The sequence below is a fragment of the Zeugodacus cucurbitae genome, chromosome 6, assembly GCF_028554725.1.
Source record: "Zeugodacus cucurbitae isolate PBARC_wt_2022May chromosome 6, idZeuCucr1.2, whole genome shotgun sequence".
Classification (NCBI taxonomy): Eukaryota; Metazoa; Arthropoda; class Insecta; order Diptera; family Tephritidae; genus Zeugodacus; species Zeugodacus cucurbitae.
In genome coordinates this window covers 58124318-58150843 of record NC_071671.1, presented here as the reverse complement: position 1 = coordinate 58150843, position 26526 = coordinate 58124318, and the positions used below count along the sequence as shown (strand labels likewise).

The 26526-nt window shown below is 34.2% G+C and overlaps 3 protein-coding genes across 3 annotated transcripts in view; 2 read left to right on the top strand and 1 right to left on the bottom strand.

The window, feature by feature from the left end:
- The window catches only part of LOC105218909 (sodium channel protein 60E), a 265193-nt gene extending 255950 nt beyond the window's left edge, over nucleotides 1-9243 (bottom strand). Inside the window, exon 1 of the mRNA XM_054234121.1 lies at nucleotides 8426-9243. The gene's annotated coding sequence lies outside the window, so the exon portion shown is untranslated. The remainder of the gene's footprint in view (nucleotides 1-8425) is intronic.
- LOC128922696 (uncharacterized) overlaps nucleotides 1-26526 on the top strand; it is a 217850-nt gene that overhangs the window by 127412 nt on the left and 63912 nt on the right. The gene's annotated exons all lie outside the window — the stretch shown is intronic.
- Ance_0 (angiotensin-converting enzyme) lies at nucleotides 20155-24886 on the top strand. Its single transcript, XM_011192057.3, has 7 exons — nucleotides 20155-20291; nucleotides 21103-22010; nucleotides 22069-22414; nucleotides 22565-22785; nucleotides 22840-22980; nucleotides 23980-24158; nucleotides 24317-24886. The coding sequence occupies exons 1-7, from the start codon at nucleotides 20250-20252 to the stop codon at nucleotides 24364-24366; spliced, it is 1887 nt and encodes a 628-aa protein (XP_011190359.2). The 5' UTR covers nucleotides 20155-20249; the 3' UTR covers nucleotides 24367-24886.

Here is a 26526-nt window from a genome sequence, read left to right as displayed (position 1 = left end):
CCGACAAAGTCTTCTACAAATGATGGCCAAACCACTAAAAAATGTTCTCATTTTATGTAACTTATTTTTTAAATTTTTATAATAAATTATAAAATAATACCTGTTGCTTAAGTTTTTATCTTCATACGAACTCTCAAAAAAGTGTTTCGTCAAATTAATCTAAGGTATAAGTTCTAGAGTATTTTTTAGAAGTTTGTTGTGAGACAAGCCTGTCTATTATCTCATTCGTCAATGCAGCAACGAGTATTGGAGGCTGGTATTTTCCTATAATACCAAGGCTATTTTAGCCTTTAGAATCAAAGTAGCAGTAGTTAATCGAGAATTTCTTAATAATTTGGTATGTCAAAAACAAAACCAAACTGAGTAAAAATTAAGTAACAGCTGTCAAAATGACGAACTCCGAAAAAAGTTTTATCTCATTGAAACCACACATCTAAAAAACCACCCTTACAGCCTTAAAAATATATTTTTCACAGGCTCATTTGCAATTATAGTATCTAACGACTAGGATACTAACAATTTCTCCAGAATCCGTAAAACTGCTTACTTCTCCTGCAATTCACAATGTTTTAATCATTTGGTTATGATTTGGGGAAATAATAAATTCTATTAATATAATGGAGGTTTTCGAAGTTCGTAATCAAGAAATTTTATTGAAGTTTTACATCTTCAAATCACGAGGGCGGAAGATAGAACAAACGATATTATTACATATAATTAAATTACTAGAATATAAAAAATTTACTGATTGTACGGACACAATTATTTCAAGAAGTTTGCATTGTTATTTAGGGAAAGTCAGAAAGGGGCAGTACGAAGAAGTTGACTATATGCATTTATGGTCTGATAATATTAAATATTTATAAAAATATTCATCCTGAGAAACATATTTGTCGTCATATTTGACTCTGCTTTAAGAAGAATAAAAATAAATTTATAATTCAAAGCAACCATTTTAAACGAATAAAAAGCAAATAAGTATATACACTACTTCTCTTTTAAAACAAACCAAATGACTTATAATTTGTCACATTTCATACACCACTTTACCTCTCTTACATATTTTTCCAACTTAATGAGCCACTAAAACAGGCACTCGAACTGGCAAAAAGTAATTTCTCTTACAAAAATAGTAATAAAGTAGTAGTCACAGTACCAGCGCACATATATTTAATTTCCTGTTAGATAAACAGTTAGCACAACCAGCTAAATAAATGTTGTTGCAATTTTACTCTTTATTTTATACTAAAGTCATTAGAATAGTTGTAATAAAACTAAAAGCTATTACATGAAGTAATTGAGGCAGGTAGAGAGGGAGGGCTTTTTGCACACCATGAATCACGATTTGTGCAAAATGCGGCAATATAAAATGCATGAAGTGAAGGCTTGAACTGGTGTTAGTGAGTGGAGTATGCAGCGAAGTCAAGCTCATAACTGTATTGGTGCATTTGTATGCCAACTATTTATAGTATGAAGTGTTAACTCTCACTCTGACTTGCAATGAATGCCGTGTGAAGAGATATGTAGATGCAGTGAAATGAATTTGCGCTTTCGACATAGAAACTATTTATGATTACTTTCAAACACTTCCGGGTGCTTACATAGTATACATGTTTCAGATATACAAGTAGAATTATATATATGTTACATAATGTGTCTAAATAGATACATACATTTATGTAACCGATGAAACCGTGTTAGATTCTCATTCAGCTGTTCTGTTTCCTAGACCATATTTATTTAAGTGGGGATAGTTATTCGCATCAACTGCTTTAAAAGTAACGGAATTATTGGTCTACGCAACGGAGAAAGATCTCTCGCGACCCTCCACGAACCAATTGTCGATTTTTGAGTCAAAGAGTGATTTCCCGAAAAGTAGAGACATGAATGGGCATTTTTGTAGTTCCGACATAGTTCTAATGTGAAAGTGTAATACAATGCAGCGGATTTTAAGCATCAGTTGGCTGTCGTAAAGGTAGCAACTGATAGATTACTCAGGGAGGTGAGCATTCACTCTTATAGCAGAGCACCAATCCTGGTCATGTGCTTGCTGAATATTCGCTTAAAGCTAGTCAAGGAGTGATTTGGCTTACTATCAATAATATTATAGTATAAGACTCGGTTGGGTCCAAGGCCATAGCGGTATCGCTGAAGTCTGTAGAGCCGATGAGGTTGCGAGTAAAGACAGGGCAGATTGGGAACAAGCTGGTGTACCACTATCCTACTGAACATTGTAGGAGAAAAAGCAGTAAATATGTGACTGCTACATCATTGTGGCTCATCCGAGAGCTCTTTGCTCTTAGCAAGGTTCAGTTCGTCGTAATAGTAGGATTCCTTACTGAATACTGCACGAAGAGGCTAGGCTACGGCTGAAACATCTTGGCAGGACGAACTTCGGAGAACCAGATAAACTGTCCCGAATACAAATTCGTTGCATCAACAAATTAGTCAAAGCTTATCCTAAAGTACCATCAACCAATCTGACTACCTGGTTACAACAAGGCCTCGACCTCGGCTCGAAAACAGCGACAAATAGCCCACGACAATCAGGCCTAGGTGACCAGAACCGATTGGATTTTTATTCAATCAAAGGCTAGGCAGCAAATCAATTTTACTTCGGGAATGTTTTTTGTTTGCTATTCCAACAACAACCAACTAAGAAGTAGTAGTCACGCATCAAACTCTTACGGCAGCAGAGGTCACGAATAAAAATAAACACAAGTTAATATGAATGTTTTTTAATCTGATTATGAATTATTTTTAGCCGTTGACTTGTTTAGTGACTGAAAGTGTTTTTTGTTGTTGTTTTTGGCAACATTTACATAGTTAATTGCGCCGAACTTTCGAGCGAATGAGAGAAAACGCATTAATTATAATTAGTGTAAGAAGTAATACATTAATTTCAAACAAATCGGCAGTGACCCACAAACAACGATATGCGAGTTGGCAAGCGTTATTACCCAGCCAGCCAGCGAAGTCAGCCAGGAAGTTCGTGAAACTGAGCTGACTGAAGAAACAGAAGCAGAGAATTCGGGCACGAAGCCTCATAGCAAAATGACAGAGTAAGCCATGAAATGAAATGGGTAAGATGCTTTCTGCGGTGGCGATTCAGGTGGCACAAGCAAACTGTCGCTGTTGTTGTTCTGTACGCCAAATCAATGGTAGTTTGCCACACGTTTCGCACATTACTCAAGCGATTGTTGCTCAGCATTTATCTTAAGTGTCGTATTTTATTTATTAATTACCTTATGTACGACAACAACCAAACAACAACAAAGGCAATACAACAACAACTACTAAATCAGCAACAAAATCACAGCGAAATGTTATAGCGCATAAGCGTAAATGGTACAGCGAGTAGTCAGAGCATGAATGCGAAGCTTTGTTTGCGAACTACAAAATGGCCAACAGCAGCAAAAACAACAACAAACAATCACATTTGTAAACGTTATAACTTAGCATTGTGAGGATTTATTTACTAAAGAGGCATACGAAGCACCTTCATGCGCCAAAACACACACACACACACACACACACACACACACACACACACACACAAACAAACATACAAACACATATACATATATATATATATATATGTATTTACCGTTATTCATGTTTCGCATTTCCAACAATCACGACTATTTGCTGTTCACTTCGCTATGTTTTGTTCTGCCTTAAATGTGGCTACTTTTGTCGGAGCGCTCCACCGGTGTTTAACTATTTTAGGTCACTAGTCAGGAGGTGGTGTGGAGTGAGGTGAAGTGGTTAAGGGGTGGCAGCAAATTTATGCCCGTCAAGTGATAACTCTATTCGGCGCAGCATGGGCATGGTTTAACTAAGTACTTTCAACAGAATTGGCATACATTTAATTATTGCAGATGCAATGCGGGAGATAAGGAGAGTCAGAGAGTGGCGGAGATGAAGAGAGATATAGAGATGTGATAGTTAGACCTACATATAGCGTTTGAATTAATGGCCCTAAATAAATAATTTATATGCTCTCAGTCCTTATATGTGTGTTGGTAATTTGTGTAACATATATGCGGCAAGCAAGTGGAATTGGAAACTGGAAGCCATGGCGTATTCGTAACATTTGTCATATATTTTTAAGAGGCTATACCAGTGTGACATTTTCAAAAAAAAATCGATATTTTTCTTTTTAACATATTCAATAGTTTATACTTTCAAAAATATCCTATGAAAGCGGTAAAGGTATCTTGAATAGTTTTCGAATGACAGCGTTCTGAAGAGCGACCGCCACTACAGCTGAAACTTTAAATGCGTTTTTCTCAAAACGAAATTTCTCAAAACTGCTGACATCATAACTTAACGAGACATTGAGCGATCGACTTCAAATTTAAACTGAGTATTCTTGAATAAATTTACTGTACAATGACCTATGATCTTTATGATTTGATGAAAATTGCCAAATTGATATTAAAAAATATCATTTTTTAGCTAAAAGAAGATATATTTTTTTTTCAAAACTACGCCATTATTCGTAAGTCATTGTATAGGAAATATATTCAACTTTAATAACCTTTTTGAATTTTTTTGTTTCAGCTAATCATTCGGCCGGAATCATGTCAGCAGTTGGGAAACTTTTTTTAGCGCCTCCGAAGACAGCAACTAACTCCGTTATTTTTCAATATTTTTGTAAAAAAAATATTAAATTATTGCTGAAAATATACCTTACTAGCAGACCCGGCCACACGTTTTTGTGGCGAGGTATACATTAAATTAAGTCGAGGTCGATTTATGTTATGCAGCAGGATGACAACTCACACTACTTTTAATTGTAAAGTGAGTGGTGATACTAAGACAATTTTAAATAGTTTGGGATAATTGACTACGTCATCCTGGTTTGTAGCTGTGTCAACTCTCTTGGACCGAAGTTCTAAATTGTTGCATTAAGATCATCGATATCTTTGTTTTTTTACCACCAATATAGGTCATTCAATTAGTAATTTATGGTTCTCATATTGAGGTTTCATGTCAGGAAAACTTCTCTTTCGAGTCAATGAAGTGACAGAAAATAAATGTTGGAAATGCTATTAATCCATCGAGATGTCAACTGCGACCATACCATCTGCAACTGCTTCTACAATCGCAATTTGATATTGTTGCAAAAACACTCATATGTTAGTTGTTAATTGGCGATTCTTTATGTGTCACCACAAATTAAATGATTTTAGGCATGCGATTAGTCCGTCAGTAACAGTTGATCCAGGAATAATTGGAAGAGTCTGGCGTAAATCACCTGCTAACAGAATCCTGGCTCCACCAAAAACGTTCATCGACAATCAAGATCTTTTAAAGTCCTGTGCAGTACCTCCAGGGACTTCTTGAATAATCGGTTGGACCCGAACTTAGCCTTTCCTTATTTGTTACAAATTGTTTTGGGCTATCGACACAACCTTATGCAATTGAACAAAACAAACAATATTTCAAGACTAAAATTAGCCAGATCGGTTTGGTAACCATCTATTATCTTACTAAATTTCATCAAAATCCGTTCAGCCGTTTAGACATGAAAGAGCAAAGGAGAAAAGAAAAAAGAGCAATTATTTATAGCCTATGACCATGTCTAGGTTATCATCTATCACCATACCAAATTTCATCAAAATCCGTTCAGCCGTTTAGGCGTGAAAGAGTAACAGACAGACAGAGTTACTTTCGCATTTATAATATTAATATGGATTATGTCCAAGAAACTTCGAAACATTCAAATCGGTACTTTCTTTTAAAAAGTAATCACGTAAATGGTCTAATTTATTATCAGGTTACACTGGTATAGTCCCTTAAACGATGCTGAGATTGTATGAATAATGAGATGAGAATGATATAATATAATATTCTAATTTGTATTAAAAATATATTGCAACAAAATGAAGGTGTTATTATGTATTAAACTGAACGAAAAAAATCAACTTTTTTATCGCTAAAAAAATATATCTTCAATTTTCGAAAATGAAAAACATATTTGACTTCGAATTTCGAAATTGGGATTTTCCAAATTATTGTTTTCAATTATAGTCTGTAGATTACTAAATAAGAAAATTATGAACATGATCCACTTTTTCCAATAGTGTATACTATTCGGTCCAACTACAAGTAATTGAAAGCGGATCGTCGAAAGGAAATTAAAAAACAAAGTTCTTTCGAAAACTACTGACACAATTTTTTATTAAGTGTTCATTCTCATGGTATGTCTAAGCCTAATAAGCTAATATAAAAATATGAAGATTTAGTAAATTGTTTTTAATAATATTATAAATAATATTGTTTTTTAAGTCAATAATGACTTAAATGGGATTCGTTCTTTAAGTTTTTCTTAAGCGTAATATTATGAAAATATTTATTTATAATATAATCGAGGCTATCACGAAATGTATTCATACTTTAGACATTTTATCTAATCGAATATGGAAGAAAGTAATTTATGTATATGAATATTTTATGAAAAGTAACGGCCTTATTATTCGACCTACCGAAATAGTTTATAATCTTACATACATATTTCATAGGACTCTTTATAGCAAATATATTTTGATTAAGTTCTTAAAAAAATATTCAAGAGATTGAATTTCCATTAAGAGTTAAAAATATAAATCAATTTGAGCAATGTTTAAAGTATATACAGTTGAACTGACATCTGACTCAAACTTCCTAAACTCGAAATTCAACAAATCTCGAACTCTTCTTTCACAAATCGAACTTTTCGACCAGGGCATAATGAAAAATTTAAAATGTTACTATCGAGACAGAATTTTAAAAGAGTCCCTCTATATTGTATGGAGGCGAACAGAAAATATGATATTGCACTTATGGATTGCATAAATCATTTAACAAAGGCATGTGATCCAGACGTCAAGAGCCAAACAATAGCAAACTGCAACAAGCAAAATTACAGAATACATGTTTTAATGTGTGTACATATGAACTATTTTATCGGGATATTCATGGAAATAAATCCAAAAAAGTATAAAAATTCAATTGAAGGACATACAAGAATGCCTTAAAGCGATATTGTGCCAACACTGAGGTAGAAAAAGTAGTCAAGTAGACAAGTTCAAAAATCATACAATTCAAACGGAATCAAAAGTCGAAGCAAACTTCGTTGAACGAACAAAACGAAGGCATTGTCGTTAGTGATTGCCAACAAAGAATAAAAAAAAAAAATATATTTATATACTAGATATCTATTTAAAAATACTAAAACCGGGAGATCAATTCTACTGGAACCCTTAACTTAAATTTATGTTCAATATTTGTGAAATGAAACCTTTGATACAACCGGTTATTGTAGATTTTTATACTAATAACACAAGTATACACGGTCTTGGATCTGGGCAACCAAAAGTGGTTTCTATGACAATTGATGACACTGAATCCGAATCTTCATTTCGTTTTTTAAGATTGACTCTAGTTTTTGAAATAATCAGGAATTTAATTTTTTATGATTTTTGTCTAATAATATTCATTTTATTAACTTAAAAGTAACATATCAGAAATGAAGATTGTTGGAACTTTGCCTTTTGTATTGTTTAGTGTCTGTTTCACGTATTAGAGTCCAACAGTTGTCGCTCATCATGCCTTCATCCCAAAATCCTTGGTATCTTCTTTCAATGTTGGCTAGATCTTGGTTTAGCCGCTCTCCTTGTTCGTCGCTCGTATCACCCAAGTTTTCGGGAAAAAAATCGATATGGGAATGTAGAAAATGGATCTTTAGAGACATTCTAGCTCCAATCTTTCGATAATTTTGCAACATATCGCCAATAATTTCCTTAAAATTAGGGGATTTGTGATTACCAAGAAAGTGGTGAACGATATTTTGAAAAGATGCCCATGCGGCTGCTTCATCGGGCGATAAACATTTTGTAAATTTTTTATCAGCCATTAATTTTCTAATATCAGGACTGACAAATATTCCTTCTTGGATTTTTGCATATGACAATTTAGGCATATGACAATAAGGCCTAGTTTAATGTGAAGAGGTGGCAGGAAAATGTCTTGTGGATTTACAAGTGGTTCAGCGGAGACGTTTTGATGTCCAGGCTTATCAAGCAGTGCCTGTAAGATTGGGAGAATTTTCCTCAATCGGTATTTAATTACTGTTCTAGCAAACTGTGCTTGTAACAGCACAATGGTGCTATCATGCGAGAACTCGGAAACTAAAATCAATCTTAAAAAACTAAATGCATATTCGAATTCAGCATATCAAATATAGTTAAGAATCGTTCTTATCTGCTCAGATCCAAAAGTTGACCTGAATTTGTAAACTTGTGTAATTAAATTATGAGTTTTATATTTCATAAAAAACAGACACGCGAGGTGGTAGCTGTATAAATCGACCCTTAAATCATTAACAAAAAAACATATATACATAGCAATACACACTCAATTTATTTTATTCAATTACCTTAAAATTATTCTAAATTCGGAAATTTTTTCTCCTCAAAGTCATGAATTTTTACACGGTTTTTTACATATTTATTTTACATTTGTTTTTTATAGTATGTTTAAACTGTGATTTACAATTTATGGCAAGCACTTTTTCATTGTTGATTTTCACACATTTTTTATAAACATGCGCACTTCAATGCATTTTTAACACTATTTGATTGAAAGTGAATTTATGATGATACCGTAATGTAATTACTAAGTAAATTTTTTATGACTTTTTTAGAAATATTTACTATTTCAGTATAACGGCTTTTACGCGCGGAATATTTATTTTTAATTTGTTGTTTTTGTTGCACTTACTTTGTTATTGTACTATTTTATTGTAATTATTTGAATTTTTTGTTGAGCAGCTTGCAAGTTTCGCACGCAAAAATTACTGTTAACCCATATATTCAGTTCAGTTCATCGTCAATATACATATGTATTTATGTATGTTGCATATATTTTATTGGTTGTTGCATTTTTTATGGCCTGCATATTCAAATATACACACATTTCGCATTAAGCAATGCCGGAATTTTTACTCCAGCACTTTTTTAGCAAACTTTTGTTGTTATTGGGCATTTTTTAATTTCACATGGTACATAGAAAATATGTATTTTCACACGCGCTGCATAAATTTAATGCATACATTTTAGTTTTTTAATTTTTTTTTTCGTTTTTCATGTGTTTTTTGTTGAAAGTTATTTGCTTGAAATCCACTGTAGATTTATATGCTGCTATTTATATGGAAAAAATGCCAGAAAAATTTTAAATTTATCATAAATTAAAATTAATTCAGTTACATTTATTTATATACATATATATTTTTTAATTGAAATACAGTTACTGTTACTTTCGTTTTTATTACAATTCTTTGCGTTTATTTCAATATTTGCCGTATGTACATATTTTTAAACGAATTTTTACTTTTTTAGTTTTAAAAATTTCACTATTTTGCTTTATTGTTATGCATTTAATGAATGTAAATATTTTATTATATTTTATTTCTTATTTATTTTTTCATTTTTTTTTAATTTTTATATTTAATTTATTTTATATATTAAATTTATTTTTTATATTTAATTGATATTTTACCTTCAATTATTATTTTTTTAATTTTTATATATATTTTTTTAATTATTTTGTATTGATATATTTTGTTTTAAACTTCACATTTTGCAATTGTTTCCAAATATTCAGTGTGTCTCTTCTTAGTCTAAAAGTTGCTTTTTTTTTTTTGATTTTTTATTATTTTAGATATAAATTCATATTTTTCATGCAGTTAAAGTTATTATGAGTGTTGCTGCATTGCCAACAATCACCGTCAGTTGCCAAGTAAGCCAGCGGTCATTGCAACAATTTCATTTGGCGCGTTTGCTTTGACATAGATTCAAGTGGACTTACATACATAAATATGTTTTGTCTGGGGTAAGCAATTTTATTTAATATTCTATAAAATGCATGCAAAATAATTTTATATTATTTTCAAGTTAAAGTTTTTCAAAAATATTTTTTTAAATTTGTAAATTTTTTTTTAATATTTTTAGTTTATTTTTTAAACTCAAATTAGCTTTAACATTTTTTTAAATTCATGCTAAATTATTCATTCTTCTAGTTAAAGTTAAAAAAAATATTTTTTAAAAGTTTTCACATTTTTAGATTATTTTTTAAACTCAAATTATTTTAAATTTTTATAATTCTTAATTTTTCTAGTTAAAGTTTTGAAAAATATTTTTGAAGTTTTGAATTTTATTTTTAAATTTTTGAACTATTTATTCAAACACAAATGGTTTCCCGTTGGCGTTCAATATATTTTTTAAACTAATATTTCACATGTATTTTATTTTGTTTAACATTTTTTGGGAAATTCATATTTGAGCATAGTATTTGACTCTTAATTACTTTCAATTTTAATATTCATTATAGTTTTAATATTCAATTTCACAAATATTCCAATTATTTTCGTATTAAAATTTTCTCAATGACTACCTTTCCAACTTCTTTTCTTATAAAAAAATTAACTCAAAAATTTTTTTTCCTTCAAAGTTGCAAAATTTTGCTCGAAGCTTAAATTATTTACAAGAAATTTTCTCTTTACAGACTTATAATATATAAATTTTGTGTTCCTTCAACACGCCGAGCTAATTTTTTTTTTTTTGAAAATTTCGACTAATTTTTTTTTTAATTTTATTCATGAATATTTAACATTTTTGTTTTATTAAAATTGTTTAATATTTTATCAGGCGTCTCATGCAAGAATCATGAACAAATCCCTTCTTCAATTGAATGAGTTAATAATATTTTTTGATTTCATTTCCCGTTATTTTAATATTTTTCTTCACATTTTTCCAATAATTCAATAATTATATTCAATTTATTAAACTCCACTTATTAATTTTTCACAATTATCTCTTAATTAACATATATAAAAAGGTGAAATTTCCACCCCACCAAGCGTTGAGCCTTTGAAGTTTCAGTTTCAGTTTGAAATGAAAAATTTTCCACCGCACAAATTTTTGCGAACGCACACGCTGACACGCACACCGACACCGTCGCACTGAGCCACTGCAGAATGCTGGCGTGCACGCCGACACCCCATCCAGCAGCCAGCCAGCCAGCAAGCCAAGCTAGCCAACCGAGAACGGAGCACGAACGAACTAACGAACAAGCGACCGACCGATCGACCGGCCGACCAAGCGACCGTCTGTACGCCGACACAAAAACGCGAAATAGCAACAGACACGGACACGGACACCGTTAGAACGCAGCAGTAGCAGCAGCAATGCAACACCAACACACAGGCGTGGTGGAGACTACACGCACACAAACACACGTGCTCACAAACTCTGAGCACAACAACAACAATTCAACTTGCAGTGACTGCAATTGCAACAACGCCGCTGCATACAATGGCGAATATGACAACGCCAACACCAACACTAACTGCGCTCGGGTGTGTGTGTTGGCGTGTGAGTGTATGTATTTGTTGTTGTTGTAAGTGTGTGTTTGTGTTCGAAGTGTGCTAGGGAATTTAGGTTAGGAATATACCTTTTTTCGAAGCTTTTTCCCACTGACTTCGTTTCGACGCCAATCGTTTATATTGTTGTTGTTATTGTTATTATTGTTGTTATTGTTTTTTTCACTCACATTTTAGCCAAAGTTCGAGCTTAAAACTTTATAAGCCATTTCCTGACAAAAAGAATTCTTCAACTTTTCCACTTTTAGTCAGTTCTTCGTTTTTCTGCCAACGCATATTTCGGCCGAGTGCTTAAAATAACTGTTGTTCCACTTTAGTGCAGTGCACACACACATACACAGTGCAATATTTTTTGTTGTTGTTTTTTCACTTTATTTCTATTATTTTCTCAGAAATTCAGAATACTTTTTTGTTTTTATTACTTTATTCAGAATTTCAGGCTGGCGACCCGTATGTACGCGTACGCCTCAAAGCGCTTTTACCACAATTCGTGTGAGAGGTTCGTCGGCGACTGAACGGTTTTTCCGTTTGACGTAATCCTGCCTGGTCGGTTCGCCATTGCGCCTCGCTCAGTGCCTGAATTTCCCCGTATTACACCTGCTGCAAGCACTACACGACCCACAACCCGAATGTGACACGATAGAATTGAATGGCAGGCGTGCTTGTGGTGAATAACGGCGACGAAATTCACCACACAACGTGCATAAACAATACTCTCGCTTTTGCGGGTCGTGACGAAAGCTTGCTGCTGCGGCGGCTGTTGAATGTTGCACGCACACTTAACGGTATATATATAACGTTGTAAGTGTGTATATAGAGTCCTGGCTTATTGGCGCTTGCCGGTGTAACTGTCACCGTCATACTTACGTATGTCCCTAACCTAACCTACAAAGTTGTTGTTTGAGGCTTCAGTGCGGTGTGCGCGCATGGCTGTTTGTATGTCGGTATGTGTGGGTGTGGAGATATGTACAGTTGCATTTCGTAGCAAATGTTGTAATGTTATTTAATTGGTATTATGCATAAAAACGTAATTGTTTCAAATTATTCTGTAATACGTAATATAACCTGTGCCGCAAAGACATTGCTTCAAGCGAGAAAAATAAAAAAATCGAATATTGCCTACTTTTAGGGTGATATTGCAATAAATAGGACAATTTGTATAGGTATTTTATTGGACTCCTAATTTAAAGATTGGTTTGATGACCACCTCTCCGAAAATAGTCAGATATACTAAATAAGAATAAATAATATAAAAGTGGAAAATTCTGATTAGAAAGAGCTTGAAGTAATGGAATACAAACAAATGTTACGGTCTCTAAAGAGTGTTCGATAACCCAACTAGGACAATATTTCATTCAAAAAACAGAGGAACAGATATAGATATCAAAACAAAGCAAAGAAGAAGAAGAAACTCTACAGATAGTATGTTTAAGGAGTTTTTATGCAGACTCTAATGAGTCGAAATACAAACCATAGTAGGCTAAGCTATCAAGTTCATTAGAGAAAGGACCCAACACTCTAACCAAACTATCCTCGAATGTATATTATCAACACACTTTCTGTGATGGATTGAATCTTGTCGTATTGAATATGAATTGGATCTGCTCTGTGAAGTTTTCGAATTGTCTAATTACAGAAAAGATTCTATTTACTCGAGTCTTCGAATAAACTGATTTCAAAAGATTTTAAAGTCTGCTTGACATATAGTCTTTTGAAGAAGAATCAGAGCAATTATAAAGTCCCGTCTCAACGTAAAAAATCATACAATATAAATCTTTTGAAGGAAAGAAATAATGGGCCAGTGGAATCTCCGAAGCAAGATTATATAAAATGTAAATAGCTATGTAGACTTGAAACAACAACTTAACAGTAGGAAATCATTAAGGAAATTTCTCAAATCCAAGAAGTATTTTGTTTGAAGTATCTATCACCGCATCGATATCAATAGCTTCGAGCTACTTTCTAATCCGACCTGTGTGGGAAACCGATCATTATGGAATCGATGGAAACTGCAAAGCGGACCAGCTTGAAAGAAAGTGCATTGACGTCGGTGTGGAAGCGTGTGGGTAGACCGTGGTCCACTTGTGTTAAAGCGCTGAACACACTGACTTCGAGAGAGCTCGCCTAACGCTGGAGGTCTGTGCAGTAACTAATTCTTTGTGGGCTGAGGTGCATCAAAAATGGTGCTTCCAGCTGCTGTCGCTTAGTAAGGCTCATCTCTCCGTACTCATTGGGGTACTTACCGAACATTGCGCAATAGGCACAAATGAGGTGAGATTAGGGATCAAGGTAGACGCTAGTTACCAAAGCTGCTTGGAGGAAGGCTCTTCTTCCATCAATGTTCAGCATTCGCCAGACTTAGGTTGAAGCACCGCGGTAAGCACATCTTCGGCGAACCCAGTGAAGTGACTGGAATCGACATTAGCCGACTTAAGAACTTTATAATATAGTACAAGCGCTTTGTCGATTCATAAGGGTCTTAGTGAACCATAAGGAGTATCCGGGTGTCGCAAAGGACAGTCTCTGACTGTCTCTCTGCAGTTGCGGAGATCCAACCTAACCTAACCTAACTACAAGTCTTTGTTTTTATGTGGTATTTAGAATTGGTCGGACTAACAAAAATACTATTATACTCTCTTAATCTAAGACTGCTAAATGCCACTCAACTTTATATTATTTAATAGCTCATTCATTCTTTGAACTAAACTTAAAATAGATTTACATTAAAAAATTTTATTTTTCCGCTATACGAAACGGTTAACAGTTCGCTGTTAAAAATTACCCAAACTGTAGCAGCATGCTTACCGGCAAAAATTACCCGAAAAATGGAAGAGAGATAGGCGTAATCCCAAATGAAATTCATGGCGCTAAAATAAAATACCGGTATTTTATGGTAGCTCCCGCAGTGCATCTCTGGAAATAAGGACAACAGTAACCTACTAAAGGATAAGGAAAAAAGTACAACACAAAGTGTGGTGGCTGTTGTTGTTGTTATAACGGTGTAACAATTACAACAAGCCACACGAAAATATGAAAATGTGCACTTAGAATATGAGTGCAGCAGGCAAGGAAGAACAAGAAGCAGCATAACCAGCTGAAGAACAACAATAAGAAGAGAAGCAGATGTAGAAGTAGAAGAGAAATCCTGTTCGGGCGCAAAGTAAACTTATTTTTAGGGGCAGTAGTGTTAACTGTCACATTGTGGCAGTTTTTGTATTTGTTGTTGTATTAAGTTTGTTGCACAAAGAAAAGTGAAAACGAACGCATGCGAGGCGGGGTGCCGATGAAAAGAACAACAAAATTTACGCGAAAAACTTTCAAACACAACACCGAAAATAAGTGTGTTGACGAACAAGTGGTGAGGCACAAACACACACACACACATATACACCAATGAAATGATTTTTTTTTATGTGTTTGCGTTCGCAGGATAAATTAAAACAAACCAGCGGAATTCATAGTGTGTAAGGAAATCACAAAACTCATTTTGATTGCGATGTTTTTGCTTTTCCTTGTTGTTGTTGCTATGTCGTGAAAACAAGCGAACATGCAAATCACAAGAGTGAAAATATTGCGGTGGGGTGAGTGGAAAGTGGTGTGTACGTTTAAGTTAATTATATGCAACCGAGAGGGGGCCCTCAGCAAAAACGGGGTGGGGTGTAATGCGAATTATAAGAAAGTCACGCAAATGCGGCAAACAAATGGAGTCAAGTGCACACACATACTCCCATATGTATAGAGTGAGGTTACAAGTGGTGGATTTGCGAAAAGAAGTTTGAAAGCAATATAAAAAAATGCCTTTAAGGTTATATATGTACATACGTCCTTATTCGCAATTTGTTTGTTACTAATTGTTTATAATATGTCTCCTTGAGTAATTAGCAGACTATAATAAAATTATTTTTGAGGTCAATCCAACTGCAGTCCCATCAATCACACAGGTGTTCAAGCAATTAAGCATGGTTTTTAAAAGTCAGACCTTCAAACTCATGAGTTAAATTTTGAAGGATTCAAGTTTTTTATTAAGAACTAGGGACAAAAGTTTCGTAAAGTAACAAATAAAAATAAACAAGTAAGGAAAGGCTAAATTCGGGTGCAACCGAACATTTTATACTCTGGCAATATTGCTATATTTTTATTAAGATAACACACAATTTGACTCACATATTCGGTATAGTATAAAGTCCATTGAAACAGTGAAACCCCTCATTTTAGGTATATGATGCCACAGATTATATACAGTATTTGTGTAAAGTTTCATTTCGCTATCTTTATTGGTTCCTTATGTATATATTAAAAAGTGAAGGAATAAGATGGAATTCGAAATTGAGTTATATGGAAAGTTGTCGTTGTTGTGAACCGGTTTCATCCATTTTCCACACGTGTCATCAGGGTGTCAAGAAAATATTATACACCGAATTTCATTGAAATCTGTCGAGTAGTTCCTGAGATATGGTTTTTGACCCATAAGTAGGCGATGCAACGCCCATTTTCCATTTTGTAAAAAAATCTGAGTGCAGCTTCCTTCTGAAATTTCTTCTGTAAAATTTATTATTTCTGACGTTTTTCGTTAGTGAAATAACCCACTTTTAATAATTTTCAACCTAACCTTTGTATTGTAGGTGGGCGTGGTTATTATCCGATTTCTTTCATTTTTGAACTGTATTAAGTGGCTAAAAAAACGATTGGTTTGCGAGATATGTATAAAAAACCTATTTGGGGGCGGCGCCACGCCTACTTCCCCAAAAAATTTCATCCAAATATGCCCCTTCCTAGTGCGATACTTTGTTCCAAAATTTTACGTTTATAACTTTATTTATGGCTTAGTTATGACACTTTATGTTTTTTCGGTTTTCGCCATTTTGTGGGCGTGGTCCGAAGGAACCGTCATCATCAAGATATCTCAATTTTTACTCAAGTTATCCGTTGCACGGACGGACGGACGGGCGGACAGACAGACATTCGGATTTTCACTCGTCTCGTCACCCTGATCATTTTGATACACATAACCCTATATCTAACTCGTTTAGTTTTATGACTTACAAACAACCGTTACAACTTTTGTTGCGAGAGTATAATAAGGATGGAAAATACAGTAGAGACAACGTTCCCCCTAAAATTGGGTCAGCGTAATTGGAACGGAACAGGATTCATATCTGACCAAGAACTCTCAACTCCACCGCACTTCCAAAAATTACTTGACGAGTCTTTTCTGCACCTACAATAACCATAACAAAACATAATATAGAAATATATGGAAAATACTTAAGGGTTATACCAGTTTAGGATCTTCAAAAAATACGCTTAAGGGGACTTACCGTCACACTTGTTTGTGACTTCAAATTTGAACTAAATATGCTTGAATATATTTATTATACAATGACCTCCGATCTTTTTGATTTGTTGAAAATTGTCAATTTGGCATTAATAAAACGACAATTTCATACATAAAAAACGAAATTTTTTCAGAACTGCGCCATTTTGTTAATTTTTGATATTTTTCAAAAATTGTAGGTCATTATATAGGAAATATATTCAACTTTAAAAACCTTTTTGATTTTTTTTGTTTCAGCTACTCATTCGGCCGGAAGCATGTTAGCAGTTTAGGAATCTTTTTTTGTACTTCCGAAGACAGCACAAAACTCTTTTTTATTTTTTTTTTCAATATTTTTGGAAAAACAAAAACCTGAAAATATACTATATTATTATGTGCAAAAAACTTCGAAACAATCGATCGAGTACTTTCTTTAAAAAAAAAAAACTCGAAAATCGCCTAATTTTACATTGGTTACACTGATATAGCCCCTTAAGGGTCCTAATCACATTATTCAATTGGCAAAATTGAGAAAAGAAGCACTATTGTCCAACTGCTAATACTGTCGAAGAATTCAGTCGAACCATTCGATGATACTCAGAGACCTACGAAATTTACCGATTACTTTTTTTAGTAAAAAAATTAATCTCTTATTTATACTTGTCTACCATTTTGCGAAAAAATAATAATTCTTTACTTTGTTTCAAAGCCCAGAATCAACATCGCTTGCACAAACTGTCAGAAAAAAAGGTGATTCCAAAGATTAGCCTAATAAATAGTCGCCGTTTTCTATCAGAATATCAATTGTTGAAACTACTTGATCGAGCTCAATGAATCATTTTATAGACTATTTCACGGAACCTCCGCAAATAGCTGTTCGTACTAAGCTGTTCGTACTAAGTATCGCTCTTACACTAATTAATAATTCCGAAGAATGATCCAGTAAACAGATTGAGGTATTTTTTTCTGTAACAATTTAACTCTGATCGGCAAAAAAAAGCAGTTAAATAGTGTATCGACCGTCTTCCCTTCCCCATTTAGCGATTTTTTCAGGATGAATAACGAATATATTAGTAAAAGTGAGACCGAAGAGAACATCGACAAAATATTTCGAACTTAACAGAGCCTACGAAAGAAGTATAAACATAAGATTAGCATGCTAACATACTAGAGTTAGCATTTGTATTGGTGGTAAAGAGCCTTCAAAATAGAATCATAGGAGCTTTACTCTCTTCATAAGATCATATTACATATTATTGTGTTTAAGTGAGAGCTGCTTGACAGCAGACCTAGTCCATTCGCTGGAACATACCAACTTCATTGTTTTTACACAAATTTTAAATTGGTACATGGTCTCAGTGATTCAACCAACCACCAAACTAACTTACTAAGTATTTATATATGTAAATGTGTACATACATTTATGTGGAAATATTTTGCATTTCATACGTTTTCCCACATGCATACATGCATGGTAGTAAACATGGCTGCAAATGTGCTGTGAGCATTTCAAAGCTTCGGAGATATCCCATTTTTTTATGAGCCGTTGACAACTATTGTTGTTCCTACATAAGACGGCTCATGTGACAATTGCACACAAACACACGCATACAGCAGAATGTACCTAGAAGAAGTGCTCGTATACTCTAATTTTATGGGTTTCTCTATTTTAGTTGCGCTTTTGCTAAGTGCTTCCAAGTCGCTGTTGTGTGAAAGTGCTTTATGACTGAATTTTAACTGCATGAAAGGAGGCTGTGTGTGTCATAGGTCACCTGTCATAAGTGTAATGTTGAAGTTGCTTAATTATGCAGGAAGATATAATGTTAACTACAATTGTTTCAAAATTAATGTTGATAGAAGTATAACAAATTATTTGAGATTATTTGATATGAGAATAATTATTTTCTTCTTAATTAGCGATATTATGCAAAAACAAAATAAAAACAAGTAAGGAAAGGCTAAGTTCGGGTGCTACCGAACATTTTATACTCTCGTAATTTATCGATGTAAGTTTATAAAGATAACACAATTCGACTTATAAATTCGGCATAAGGTTCAATAGAATAACGAAAATCATCATAAATAGTATATGGGAACTGAGGTAATTCCTGAACCGATTTCACCCCTTTTAACCACCTATTCCTATACAATATATTGAAGACTATACGCTCACTTAATTGTATATTACCTATAATTAAGTATATGGGATCTGGGGGAATTTATGACCCGCATGGTCCGATTTTGACAATTTTTCCACAAGTGATGTCTCAGCTCAAATACAGTATTTGTGCAAAGTTTTAAAATCAGAAGAATTCAAAATTGAGTTACATGGGAAATTGTCGTGGTTGTGAACCGATTTCGCCCATATTCCACCCGTGTCATCAGGGTGTCATGAAAGAGTTATATACTGAATTTCATTGAAATCGGTCGAGTAGTTCCTGAGATATGGATTTTGACCCATAAGTGGGCAACGCCATGCCCATTTCCCATTTTGTAAAAAAAATCTGAGTGCAGCTTCTTTCTGCTATTTCTTCTGGAGAATTTAGTGTTTCTGTCCAAGTTAGTGAGTCTGTGTGAGTGAGTTAACTTATAGTAATTTTCAACTTAACTTTTGCATGAGAGGTGGGCGTGGTTATTATCCGATTTCATTTTTGAACTGTATTAAGAAGAAAACGACTGCAGAAAGTTTAGTTTATATAGCTTAATCGGTTAGAGAGATATATACAAATAACCAATTTGGGGGCGGGGCCACGTCCACTTACCCATAAAAATTACATCCAAATATGCCCCTTACTAGTGCGATCATTTTTTCCAATTTTTTTTTAACTTTTATAACTTTATTTATGGCTTAATGACACTTTACGTGTGTCAAGTTTCGTCAAGATATCTCAATTTTTACTCAAGTTACACGGACGGACGGACGGTCAGACAGATATTCGTATTTTGACTTGTCTCGTCGCCCTGATCATGTTTATATGTAACGAAATATTGACACAACATATCTCTCTCGATATCAATCTTATGTAAATATCTCCGTGAAATATACTTTTATGTTTCAATAAATTTTCCATTTCTGCATATTGTCTAAACGCTTTTTGTAACATTCAATTAATTAAACTGGATGACTTTGACCTAAACCTGCATTAGCGCCATCAAAATAAAGCTTACGTAAACGTTGATTATTTCTGCAGTAATTATTAAAAAAGAAGAAACGTCTCGAGCTGTAGTACCCCTAAAATACAAATATAAAGATCTACTTCTTTTATTGTATATATAATATATATTTTTTATATGCATTTGATGTTGGGTTATCAGCTCAGACCACACAGAGGTCAGCTAAGATCATTATTCTATATACACTATATACAAATACATGTAAACCGTATAAAAAATGTTCATTAATGAAATAAAGTCAAGCATGTAGTTGATAAACTTCAAGAATTTTAGTTTAATTTTAGCGCTTGGTGTGTGCGGTCTTGAAAGCTTGTGAACGAAGACAAAAGCAAAATGAGCATCTCAAAGCGATGCTGGCAGTTTGCAACACTGCTTGTTAGTAAACTACTAATTTTTAAAAATAATTAGTCGAACAAAATAAAAAAAAAATACTCAAAATAATATTTAGTTATTATAAAAAATATATAATGTGTCGGAAAACCATCCAAGAGGATTAAGATTGTGAAAGAAAACAAGTTATAGTGAATAGTGATACCCTCTTCAGTTTAGTTATAATGATACTTCGATTACTGAAAGCTCTGGGATACCTTCAGGAGTCCTCTGTCAAGTTTTTCAGGCCGAGAATCTCATATTTATATTATAAAAACTTTAAACCGTCACCGAAGAAATAAAGAATTTTGTGAGAAATGTTTTCACGTCTAAAATGTATGTAAGGATCTCGATTTCCAGACGAATTGCAATTGACTTTGAAGACAAACATTTCGTTCTCGTTGTTGGTCGGTTACTTGTACTCATGTGTTACTATTAAATTAAATCTAATCTGCAAAAATTTCGGAGCTCTCAAAGCTTGGCTTTCAAGAGACCTTTTCAGTACAATGACTTTTTGGTAGAAGACCTAAGACCGCTTTTCACTTTTTCGAGATAATAATGCTCGACTATTAATAGTTGAAACGAAATCAAACTCAATATCTATACTCTGACACGCAGTGCATAAGATTCAAATACTCATGGATATCTATTCTTTACTAAGACGACCATCAAATTTTTGAGGAATTTATTTTGTGAACACTGTATATATATTCCAAAACGTCGTAGCCATAGTTTGTACTTCAAATCTTTTAAGCCTTGTTCTTTGTGGTCCACCCTCAGATACAAAATATTAATTTAAACTAAATCTTCTCCACAGTTAGCTACATTCATCTGCCTATCAGCGGCACAACAACCGAACAACATTCCACATGAGCCCGAGTCTTTCAACGAGGAAGCTGCGCAGCATTTGCTCACACAAATGAACGATGTCTATTGGGCCAGCGCTACGGCATATCGGCAATTCTCTGACGACACACTGAGTCCTGAGATTTTGATGCGCGAGAAGCTGCGACCCTTCTATGAAACAATGCAAAAATTCGATTGGCAAAACTTCGTAGATCCACTACTGAAACGACAATTCGAAGTTATCTTACGCGGTGCCAAATATCCACCCATTAATTATAAATTCAAACGTGCCACCAACACCTTGAAAAATATGTCACGCAAGAAGTGGGTTTGCAATTTGAAGGAGCCGAAGAAATGCAATATGGCATTCGTGCATCAAATCAAAACGATCTTCACGAATAACGATGATCTGGATGAGATCAAGCATTATTGGAAGGAATGGCGCAATAGAATGCCCGCTGATGTGAAAGATGCACTGCACTATTACATCGCGTATTATAGAAATATGAGTACGCCAGATGTAAAGCCTTCAGCCTACTGGTATGATCAGTACGAAGATCCCAATCTGATATATGAACTGGAGAATTTGATGGATTCACTGCGTCCCTTCTATCGTGAAATGCACGCGCATTTACGTAACGTTTTGCGGCACAAATATGGTGATCATGTTATACCGCCGACGGGTCTCATACCACACCATCTCATGGAACAAGTCACATATCAGGCATGGAAGAAAGAAACAGTGTTGCAGAACCCATTTGCATTCCGGAAATTACCCAATATGCAGACCGAATTGGACGGCGCCGGTTTGAAACCTTTTGATTTGGTCAATATTAGTGTACAATTCTTTAGTTCGCTTGGCTTCAGGAATCTAACTGAGTGAGTTCCAAAAATTTACAGTATTAACAATATATACAACTTTCACATCTTCAATTAGCGAATTCATGAACGATCACTTCATCGAAATGGGCACCGGCACCGGTGGACCCGATTGCAAGTCACGCATCTACGATTTTGGCGAAGTCGAGTTACACTTCTGTCCCAAAGTCTACTACAAAAAGCTGCTGCAGACACACGCTGACATCACGGCCGTGCAATATGCAATCGAGAAGAATAATTTCCGTGTTGGACTCAATCAAGAAGCCTGTCCCGGGTTTGGCGCGGCTTTGGGTGAAGCCGTCATTTTATCTGTATCAACACCAAAGCATTTGAAACAGCATTTGGGTATTTTAAAGAATTACGATTATGATGACTTATTGAACTTGAACCGTCTATACCGTTTGGTGAGTAGCGATAAGATTTAGAGCCTTTTAAATTTAAAATGAGATAAGAAATATTCTGGAATACATAACAAAATTTAAAAAAGTAAACAAACTGGCGTGTTAAACGAAAGTACATTTTTCTCTTTCTCACTCTGCTCTCTTCGACTTCAGGCCGCTCACACTCTTCTCACTCTACCCACTTACTTCGTACACGAGAAACTCTGGGTCGACATGATCGACGGCCGCGTGCAGCCCGAGCACTACAACTGCCATTACTGGAATCTTATGCAGAAATATATGGGCGTGGAGCCACCACTACAGACCAATCCCGGCGTTTATGATATGCCTTACAAGTTCTATGAGGGCGTTGTTGATCAATTCCGTAGCACAAAGTAAGGTTATAAGAAAAATTCATTTAAGTGTAAAATAAAATTTTTTTTCTTTAGAAAACTTGTCGATGAGTTCTTGGGCTATCAAATCTATCGCGCCATCTGTCTGAACGTTGGCGAATATGAACGACGCAATGCTTACAAACCATTGGATAATTGTGATTTTGCTGGCAGCAAACTTGCTGGCAAATTTCTTTAGTAAGTGAACTAGACTTAAGGCTTAATGACGATTATAAATACTAGATAATATATCAAGAAAGCAAGCCCACTGGAAGATCGTAGATATAAAAGATCAAGAGATGCATAAGTCAGCTTGAGGCCGACAGCTTCTCGGTCTGAAGAAGAAATAGGTCAGTGACTGAATCATCCATATTCCAGCATCCTTAAATACTACCGTCTTAAATCAATGAATTTCAGTCATCTGATAGCAGAATCATTTTATAAAACCTCATAATGTAAAATTTTTGTTATCCATAGACTTTTAAGAAGATATAAAACAACCCATTAGAGCTTAAATTTTTTAACTAAATCTAGAAGCTTCCAAACTTCTTTAATGCTAGACTAATTCTATAATAGAACCATTCTCAGGAAAAATACTGCTGCTACTATTGGCTTTTAATGGGGCCCAATACATCCAAGGACATGGAATCAATATTGACATCTAGAAGTATATGTCTCAATCAATAGAACTAACCTATAGTAGAACTAATCATAAAAAAAATGTGAACGACGAAACCATTTGTTAAGGTAAGTCAAGGTATTTTCGAGAAAATGATTCTGAGAAAATTTATGGATTTATGACATAATGTACTTATATACCTGAGGGTTAAAAGAGGACTAATACATGGAGATATCTCCTATAAATATGAAAAGGAGTTAGATCCGAAATAGAAAAATAAAGGATGGGAAAGATAAAAATAAGGATGGAAGGGGGAAAGGATAGACCTCTAAATAGGCATAGTAGAGCCACCAGGTATAAACGGTGGGCCAGTATGAACAATTTTAAGCTGATTTAACCTAATCTTTTGAACTCCATTTGCACTCTATACCCATTCGTTCTAGAACTACAAGTTCTTCCACAAGAGATCCAGAGCTACGTAGTGTTTTATTTAAGAAAACTTTTAATTTGTCTATCAATCTTCTAAATCTAAAGAATTATCATCTAATATGTACCGTAAATTTTCTCTGTTTTTTCAGCGACATGATGGGCGCCGGTTCTTCAAAGCCCTGGCGTGAAATCATCAAACCACTGACCGTGATAAAATTAACAAATATGACAGCCACTGCATTCCTGGAGTACTTTGAACCATTGAACACATGGATTAGCGAGGATAATGTTAGCAAGAATTTGCATGTCGGCTGGATGCCCATCGACAGTGAGTGCAACGAAATGTCATTTGCCAAACGCATTTTCACGCTTCACACTTTTCACACACACACAATCACACACATATTAACAAATTTACTCATACACACACACTTATCTGCTTCTTCTATCACTCATTTGGAATTCTCTTTTTTGTTCCTGCCACAGAATGTAAGCTTGGCACCACGCTACCGAACGCCACCAATGTGGTTTATTGAGGAGGAGAGAGACAGGAAGCGAAGGCGTGAATGCGTGGCACATGTCAGCACGTTCCAACTGTAATCTGTACGGAATCTCAAGCTGGTGACAACACCAGCACAGCTGCTCGTCAACATCATCAAACAGCCAACTAACCAGGCACCTATAGCAAACCACAAACACATTCACACACACATACACACATATATATATATATATATATGTATAATATTACATAAGGACACATAGTGTTTAAAAAAAGTTTTGTATTCTTTAGATTTTTGTTTTGTGCTTGTTTTTACTTAAACTGGTTGCAACAATAAAATCTGTGAATAGATTCATATAAACGTGATGTCAACTGAAGTCACATACATTAAGCTAAGTGTTGACGGCGCTGCTGTTTAACATAAAGGACATTAACGCGATAACGAAGCAGTTTAATATAAGAGCGCCACGTTTTCACAAATCGAATTAAGAAACTAGTAGTAGTTTTTTTTGGCAATATGAAATAAATTTTAATGAAATTGCCTAATGCAAAAATAGATTTTTGATTTCTTGGAGATATGAATGAAAGGAAAATGATGAAAGAAAATCAGTATCATGTATTGCATAAATAAATTCGAATGTGTAAGGAAGAACTAAATTCCGCAGGAAGCGATAGAAATAAGCGATAGAAACATAAAATCATGAATGAAGCAAAGAAAATTTGAACCACTTCTTCCATCACACTCAATATTAATTGACTTACAAAACGTGGAACCAGAATCAGAAAATCGCCTGAAAAATATGGTCAACGATTTACGATTACGATTTTTCTATCTTTTCAAGCAGCACAAGATAAGGAGTCTTTGATTCGATGTTTCACTTTCAGATGACTTTCTTCATTTTCTTTCTATGTTAGGAACAAGAATTGGTAATAGGTCTACGAATAGACAGTTATGAGGTCAATTAAGCGTATGGCAACATGTGGAAGGGCAAAAATCTAAATTTTTTTCCGGAACTTATACTAACTTCTACTAATATAATATATAATAAAAATAGAGTAAAGATCTATTTAGTTCCCCAATAACTAGTATAATATTCAAAGGATAAATTACAACTTGGCTGTAGATCGAACACAATCTAAAGCTTTTGAACATTGCCTTAGGCTAACGAAGAATCTTAGTAACATCTTACATCTTACCCTATTTGCTAAAGGAATATTATAAAACAGAAAGCGGATCTCTTCACATTTGCAAGTTGGAAGGAAAACATAGAAACCCAATTCTGGCCGATATAATATGTTAGATAAGGTAACATTATATCCAAGTATAGAACTCCTAATGAAGCTATATTCTACACGCGATGTCACCATAAGAGCTCTTTTAAGAACTACAGTGGAATTTACATAAATCGAACTTCTGCAACTCGAAGATCTCTACAAATCGAACTCTTCAAATAACAATACCGTTTAGAAATCAAATTTCATACAAATTTCCTTCCATAAATCGAACTTCTTTTCGACCAGGGCATAGAACAAAATTTCAAATAAATCTATTACATATTTTACAGTTTTTTGAAAAATTTTATCTTTTAATGAAAATTCTATAACTCGCAGTTTTTTTGTGGATTATGGTGATTCAAGTTAGAGAAGTTCCACTGTATTTAGTTCACCAATAAGTAGTCTAATTTGTAAAACGTATATTCCAACTTGGCTTTAGATAGGACGCTATATTGTGGACTTTCGACTGTTGCCTAAGGTTTCCACCAATTTTCTAAAGGGACCTAATCTTATATAGATCTAATCTTTCCGCATTTTCAAGTCGGAATGAATGTTAGGAAAACATATAAACCTAATTCTGTCCGATATAATGTGTTCGCTAAGGTAACAAGGAATTCTATTGTTGAACCTATTTCCTACAAACGATGTCACCATAAGAGCTATTTTAAGAAGTATTTATGAAAAAGTAAAATTAAGGCAACTGGGATTACTCCACTTTAAGTAAACCTCTCATGGAAAACATCATTTATTAAAACCTTAAATATGAATATTTTGAGAGATCACCTGTGAAACCACAATATGAGTAAAGTGAATCCATTACAATATTTGTTATAGTCCAGAAGCCCCCAATGTAAGTTTATCGTATTAAATTAAATCTCTATTGACACTTGAGTGTGTGGAAAAGCTTTATAGCATATAT